The sequence below is a fragment of the Otolemur garnettii genome, unplaced genomic scaffold (genome assembly GCF_000181295.1).
Source record: "Otolemur garnettii isolate 467f Iridium unplaced genomic scaffold, OtoGar3 scaffold00144, whole genome shotgun sequence".
Classification (NCBI taxonomy): Eukaryota; Metazoa; Chordata; class Mammalia; order Primates; family Galagidae; genus Otolemur; species Otolemur garnettii.
This window is the reverse complement of record NW_003852539.1, coordinates 2419245-2427182: the sequence shown is the minus strand read 5'-3', so window position 1 is coordinate 2427182 and position 7938 is coordinate 2419245. Positions and strand designations below refer to the sequence as shown.

Below are 7938 nucleotides of genomic sequence, written 5' to 3'. Positions count from 1 at the left end.
AAGGCAGGACCAACCAGTGGCTGCATCCCCCACTTCCACCCTTGGAGATTCCTAGGGTGAGTCACATCTACACAACACTCCTTTGGGTTTCTTTTCAACAGGATACAAAGAGACATGGAGACATTTCAGCCCATGTAGTCACCAGGACTAACTATACCCAGACAGGTGAACAGACAGAATGTGGTCACACACACACACACACACACACACACACACACGCACGCACACGCACACACATACACGACAGTCTCCACTGCCAGCTGGGACACGCCCAGTAGCCAACAGGCATGCAGCAGGACAAGGGGTCCAGAAAGACATGAAGACTATGTACAGGGTAGGGGGGCCAGTGGGCACCCCTTCCCACACCACCGTCCCAGCCTCTCTTCCTGACATCCTTAGGAGCACGATGGACTGGTGGCACTCTCCAGGGAGGACTGGGACAGGCGCCTGGTGAGGGATCCGAGTGTGGAGTCTGCCACTGAAGAGGTGGGGAAGAGTTTGTACCAGCCGGTGACCACAGCACTCAGGTCCAGCTCATCCAGCATGATCTGGGCCATGCCCATGAAGCACTTGTGGTCCATGCGGCCATAGTCTCCCCAGACGATCACCTGCCAGGAAGGGAGGAAAAGAAGGAAGGCCTGATCTATTTCCCCGACTCCAGGACTAGGCAGGAACCTGTAAGTTTCATCTGGGCGCAGACAGGATAAAGAGAGCCAGATCTAAAGACTGATTTAAGGCAACAACTTACTGAGCACTTAAGATGTGCCAGAGTTGATCCCATGGACTTTCTGTAAATTATTTCAACTGTTATAACAAGCCATGTAGTGAGGAGTGCTATGTATTATTATATCTACTGAGAGGAAAGTGCTGCTTAGAAAGGTTAATTGAAGAACCCAAAGAGACATGTAATTATAGCAGAGCTGGGATTAGAACTTGGATGTGTCTGACTCCAGAAACTTCCAGCATTCCAGCCAACAGTTTTCCCCAGGAAGGGGCAGACTGAGAGTCCAGGACCTGAGTCACGGCCCCAGCTCTGCTGCTGGTTCGCTGTGGAGCTTGTGTAAGCCTCTTGCCCTCACCAGGCCTCAGTTTCCACCGTGTTGCTGCAAGGAGGGAATTGGTCAGCCAGGTGGTTTTCACACTTGTGTATTTACTGGTGAATCCTTTTTTAAAGAGACACCCAAGACCATGCCCTGCTGCCCCCGAACCCCAGAGTTCTTTAGTTCTTTAAGTCTGTAAGTCCAAGGGCCACAGAACCACCTCAACCTAGAGGAAGAGCCACCTCAACCTAGAGGAAGAGCCCTACACAAGAAGTCAGACAGCCCAGACAGCCCTGGCTTCTTCTCTGCCACCCATGGGGCCTTAGGCAAGACCACAGCCACCACCACCATGACTTAGTACATACCGAATAGTGTCCAGATGCCAGGCTCTGTGTCAGGCTCTCTACATGTAATCACTCAATCTTCACAACCTACCCCCAGGGACTGTTGAGCTGGAATCTGAGGCCAGAGCCAGACCCAGCACTGTGCTGCATCCTCACATGACCTCAGGTTCTTTACCTATGAAATGGGCATGGTGCTATCTCCAAGAACTGTCAGGAAAGGCTAACAACACAAAGTGTTCAGAAGGCTCTGAATCACCAGACTAGGCTCTGCTAGTCACTAACTGAAACTTCAAGTGAGTCACTTCATCTTTCTGAGACTCTGTTTCCTCATTTGTAAAGTGAAGAGAATCACACTTTCACTGAATCATCTCAAGGTTGAAACAAGGTCTAGCACTCTCAGAGGCCGAGGTGGGTGGATTGCCTGAGCTCAGGAGTTCAGACCAGCCTGAGCAAAAGTGAGACCCTGTCTCTACTAAAAATAGGAAAAACTGGCCGGGTGTGTTGGTGGGCGCCTGTAGTCCCAGCCTCCTTGGGAGGCTGAGGCGAGGGGATCACTTGAGCCTAAGAATTCAAGGTGGCTATGAGCTAGGATGCCATAGCACTCTACCGAGGGTGACAAAGTGAGACTCTGTCTCAAAAAAAAAAAAAAAAAAAGGCTGAAACAAGATCATGTTTAGAAAGCATCTGACACAAAGCCTGGCACTGAGCAGGTGTACAATAAACTCAGCACCAGGGGAAGGAAAAGACACCAGTCAACTGATCCTGGTTCTACCTGGCAGCCATACAACCTGGGGGGCAATTTCCTTACCTCCTGCCCCCAGTGAGGAGTTATGTCCTCCCACAGATGGATTATGAATCAGCTTGAGGGCAATAACTCCTCAGTGGGCTGTGAAAATAAATGGGTAATGCAAACTAACACACCTGGCACAGAGCTTGGCATCAGAGAAATCATAAATGAAAAACTTTAAATGACAACTTCCAGGCTTTGAGAATCTGCCCTGCCTGGTAACTCACCTGTAGCACCTTGCCCTGGGGTCCCTCATCAAAGAGCAGGGCCTGCTGGTACAGGGGATCACAGGTCTTCTTGGCCACCTTTGTCTTCTTTTTGGCTAAGCAGGCTCCATTCTCAAGGAGGTAAACCTTGATATAAGTGGCTGAGGGATGAGAAAAATTAAGTTGGGGAGGGGTCCAGGAGAGACTACTATAGCCTGCTCTATCCCCTAACCTGGAGGTGAACAGGGTGCATAGAATGAGCCAATCAGCAGACGCAGATGGGAAAGACGAATGAAGCACTGACTTCCATCCTTCCCTACCCCTGTTCCATCATTGGTCTTCCAGGCCAGCCATGACTCACTGTCAAGAATACTTATTGAGATCTTATTAGACCCAGAGCCTCCCTGCCAGGATTCTATTCCCCAAATCCCTTACCTGGGAGGGATTTGGAGCCTGGTTTGGGGGTCAGTCCCCGAGCTTCAATCACTTCCACCTCCAGCTGGCCGCTCCGATCCATTATGGCGATGTGCACATCTCCTGCAAGGGAAAAGAAGGTGAATCCAAGCAAAGCCAGACCAGGGCAAGTCAACCAGCTGCTGTGCAGAACACCCGTGGATGCTGCATCATCACTGGAGAGGGAACAAGATGGAGCCAACCACATGTGCCAGAACAGCTCTTGGGAGACCTCTTTACATAGCCTGAGAAATATTCTGATAGGTCCCTTGGGGTGGGGTGGGGGCATGACCCTTAAGAGGCACGATTAGGTAACCACAAATGGCAACCAAACTCCCATCTAAGTCTGGCTAACTGGGAGGCTTCTGTTGTACTGAACAGAATAGCACGTCTGGGGACAGAACTTCCTATGTCAGAAGGAAGGACAAGAAAGGTTGTGGGCTCAGTAGCTCTTCCTAACCTTCCTCTACATATATGTTGAACAAATATTGACAGGCTATCAGGGTAAAGAGATGCTAAGCTACAAGACTGCACAGGACATGAGGTACTTTGTGACATCAAGGGCCTGGTTATACACTAACTGCTGGTGGAGGGAGGGAAGACCAGCAGGCTTCCTGGGTGCATGAGGAGTTACCTGCTTCCACAAGATGGATTATCCAGCTGGGGCAAGATCTGTGCATCATATAGTTACCTGAGTTTTAGGAACTCTTAGCTCTGTTCAACGTGGCCTGACAAAATTGGGAATTATGTAGCAGCCACTTAGATCAAAGTGAAGTTCTTTAAGGGCTGTAGAATCATAAGACTGATCCAGAAAAATTAAATGGGCCAGACTTTGGGTTCAGCCACCCATTTTAGATTCTCTAAACCATCATGAAATTGTTTGTAGCATGCTGGGGTAGTTGGGAATTTACTAGGGGTGGGGAAAAGGGAGAATCTCCAGAATTTATCTCTCCAGCTCACTTACAAGGTGAGCAAATGCAAAGCCAGATTTGGACACCAGAGGGCACAACACGCAAACGTTCTAGGCTGCTATAGCGCATTAGCCTTGTGGAAGTGACTGGCTCCGCTCATTGTTGCCCAGCCCGTGGTTGGGTCTAGGATTAGGATAAAACAGTCTCCCCAGGTCCTTAAGAGACTTAAATCCAGGGCTGGGAATGAGGTAAATCCAATCCAAGGGCCAGATGAGAGTTGACCCTCTCCCTCCGAAGGTGCTGTGGGCCCCTCTGCCAGCAGACAGTGGGCACTTTCAAGGTCAGTGCAGTGGCAAGAATCCTGCCTGGAATGGGAATCCAGTTCCATGGAAAGATTCACAGCAGGGCATTGTCTGTGCTCTGCTTTCTCATTTGCTGTGAGTGTCAAAGGTCGAACACATTCAGATTAGGGCTAAGTGGAGATGTCTGGATCTGGCACTGTCAGGTCAGACTGAGGGGAGGAGGCATCTCTGGGGAAGCATCCTGAGGAGGAGCTGCTTGAAGCCAGAACAGCCAATAACTAAAGGAAGGAGTGAGGGAGGGTCATTGTGCGACCTGGAGAAAGAAGCAGCTAAGAGAACCAAGTGTAGATCTCAGGAAGTACAGTCATTCTCAGTATCCACGGGGGACTGGTTACATGACTCACCTCTCCACTACATACACACGAATACCAAAATCCATGGATGCTCATGTCCCTTGTATTAATGGCACAGTATTTGCATATTTGCATATAACCCATGCACAACCTCCTATATCCTTTTTTTTTGAGACTGGGTCTTGCTATGTTGCCCAGTCTAGCCTCAAACCTCTGGGCTCTAGCAATTCTCCTGCATCAGCCTCCTGATTAGCTGCGACTACAGGTGTGAGCCACCGCACCTGACAACTCCTGTGTACTTTAAATCATCTCTAGGTTGCAGAACAACATGTTGGTAAATGATGGATCACATACATGATGGTGGTCCCAAAAGATTATAATGGAGCATGCTTAGAAGCCTGATATGTGACCCTTGATAATTGGCATCGCAGATCAGGTAGGGGAAGTGACTGATATTTAGCAGTGATGCTGGGACTTTGGGTTTCTAGTTATAACATACAAATTAAAAAATACATACCATCTAGGTTTGTGTAAGTACACTCTCTCTGACGACAATGACAAAATCACATAACGTACTCGTTTTTCATAATGTATTGTCATCCTTATGCGATGCGTGTCTATACTTATATCTAGTATAACGCCTACAAATCACTTCATTTGTGTGGATTCGAGGTAGTGCTTGGCATGCAACAAATTCAAGTTTTGCATTTTGGAAATTTGTAGGATAATCTTCCCCTGGATGTCTCCAACCCAAGGTTGGTTGGGTCCATGAATGAGAAACCCATGGATATGGAGGACTGCACTTCCTAGCTGCAGGGAAGAGAGATGAGGAAATTACTAAAAGGATTGTACTAGTAGGAATAACAAGTCAAACAAAGAGTTCCTAAGGAGTAAATTGAAGTACTTTATTTAGTAAAGCATCTAACAGGAGCCCAATAAAGCGTTGTTAGATTGAAGAACTAATGTGGGCGTTATTATTCCCATTTTATAGACAAGGAAACTGAGGCCCAAAGAGGAGAAGTGACTTGCTTGAGGTCACACAGAGAAAAGTGGTAACAGAATAAACTATGACAGCCAGTGCTGTGACTATTTTTGTTCTGCATTTTGTGCCCAGCCCTTAGCACTGCCAGGCACTGGGTAGGCGGTGGGAAAGTGGGTGAGTGTGTGGTGAAGGGAGGGATGAGCGCACTGTGAGAGCTGCTGCAAGGCACAGGCAGGGAGATGCTGGGACCCTTGTTTCTCTTGATGAGGGAGAGATGGATGAGTGTGCCACTGACTCCTCCTCGCTGGCACAAAAGCCTGAGTGAGAACTGGTTTTTGCTGCTTGCACCATGTCACGCAGGGACCCCATTGACCCACTCGTCATGCCCTCGAGAAGACTCACCCATGGGCGGCGTTGCTAGTGTCTGTCGACCCACAATCTGGGCTGGTCCTAGCCCATCTAGGAAATCACTGAACTGGCTTTCAGCCCCCAGCCGGGTGGTGGGGAAGATGAACCTGCAGGAGGAGGCAGAGGGGCAAGTGAGGGCAGGTATCAGGCAGCCTTGGGCTGGGGGTGTGGCTGACAAGCCACTGGGCTCTGCCCCTGGGGCACTGGGAGCTTCCCTCTGTGCCTCAATTCCCCTTCTTTACAGTGTGGGTACACTACTCTGGCTGGGGGCAAACAGAACTGTTCATTTCTGCACAGTAACAAAAAATAATTTGATGTCACTCGAGAAAAGTGACTAACAGTAGCCTAATGGTGATATTTAATCCTCTGGCCTCAGGGATTTCTTTTTTCTTTTCTTTGGTGTTTTTTTTTTTTTTTTTTTTGAGACAGAGTCTCACTTTGTTTCCCTGGGTAGAAAGTTGTGGTGTCATAGCTCACAGCAACCTCAAACTCTTGGGCTCAATCAATCCTCTTGCCTCAGCCTCCCTTTGTAGCTAGGACTACAGGCGCCTGCCTGCCACAGTGCCCAGCTATTTTTAGAGATGGGCTTTCACTCTTCCTAAGGCTGGTCTGGAGTTCCTGAGCTCAAGCTCACCTGCCTCAGTCTCCTTGAGTGCTAGGATTATAGGCGTGAGTCACTGCACCCAGCACCCCAGGGTTTTCTGAAGTGACTCTTACACTGCAGGGCTTGCTGCACACCTGTGTCCTCCTCAGCAGGGATGTCAATGCCAAGAACCTAGGTCAGGAATTTCAATGCCTGGAATAAGTTCTAAGAACTGAAGTTTGAGTTGATTGTAAGTTTGAAACTCAAGTCAAACTCACGAGGTGAGGCTCCAAACAGCAGCTGAGACCAAAATAACACAATTACAGGGCTGAGATGAATGGCAAACGATGGTGGGGGGGAGGGCTTGGAAATAGTAACAAAAACTGACAGTGACTGAATGCTGGCCAGGTGCCAATAGTGCACTAAATGTTCCATCTGCATTATATCTCTTAATCCTTACAACCACCACTCTGTGTGGTAGGAGCTATTATTCAATTTTACAGATGAAAACGCAGAGGCTCCAAGAGGTAAGAGACTGATCTTCCCAACAGAACAGAGATGATGCCCAATTCACAGGGTTATGATGATTAGGGCAGATGGTGCATGAAAAATTCCAGACCAACAGAAACCACTAATTGGTAGTTATTACCGATGCTGTTTTAGGATCAAGAGGAAAGTGCTACTTTTTCACATCCCCAAGCTTAGATGTACTGGGTGTGGTCAGCAGAGAAAAGACAGATGAGGGAGGGTTGGCCCAGGTCTGCTCCAGAGGCTATAAGGGAACACAGAAAGTTCTAAGATCTCCTAGAACAACCCAAGCTCCTGGCTAGAGAGATAAAAGGCTGCCCAAGAAAGAATTCTCTTCTGGACAGTTTGGCCGTGAGTTCCTCCAGGCCAGTGACAGACAGGGAGGGAAGAGGAGGCTGTGTATACTCCTCAGAGAGCCTGTGTCTCCTCACTCACCAGCAAGGGGCTTCAAGGCTCACCCACTTTTACTGGCCACAGTCAATATCACATTCTTAGGACAATGGGATCTGAGGAGGTTAAGTAAAGAAACTTAAGGAGAGTCTAATTTTAGGAGTTTGGTAAACAGAGTGTAGAGATCATCAACAAAGGTTACAGAGTCAAATGGCCTCAATTCCAATGCCAACTCCATCACCACAAAATAGCTGACCTTGGGGGAGGTACTTCACCCTCCTCCCATCCGGCAGCTTCTCCACTTGCAAAGTGGAGATAATGGCAGTACCCGAATCCCAGTGGCCATTGCTCCTGGTCTGAACACAGCCAGTAGACCCCAGCATAAGGATCATTGATCTAAGGTGCCCAGTGGAGCTCTCCATGTGGTGAGATGTAATAAATGCCAGTCAGTACGGGCATTCGTGGAACCAGGTACAGCAGACAAATGATCCCTGAATCTTAAGTGAAGGAGCCACAGAATCCTGAGTCTGGAAATCACTGGGCCTTGAAGTAGAAGCAAAAGATCTTAGTCACACAGCTATAGTTTTATAGATTTAGAAGAGATCTGGGAGAAAGTTTTAACTCAGAGACTACCAATTTTTTTTTTTTTTT

General features: G+C 48.3%; 1 protein-coding gene across 1 annotated transcript in view; it reads right to left on the bottom strand.

Moving 5' to 3' along the window:
- Positions 1-321: 321 nt before the first annotated feature.
- Positions 322-7938, bottom strand: part of RIMS3 (regulating synaptic membrane exocytosis 3) — a 14417-nt gene continuing 6800 nt past the window's right edge. The window contains exons 3-6 of the mRNA XM_003798974.3: positions 5781-5893; positions 2813-2914; positions 2399-2538; positions 322-608 (exon numbers count right to left, since the gene is read on the bottom strand). Coding sequence (XP_003799022.1) covers positions 396-608; positions 2399-2538; positions 2813-2914; positions 5781-5893 — 568 coding nt within the window. The 3' untranslated portion in view covers positions 322-395. The remainder of the gene's footprint in view (positions 609-2398; positions 2539-2812; positions 2915-5780; positions 5894-7938) is intronic.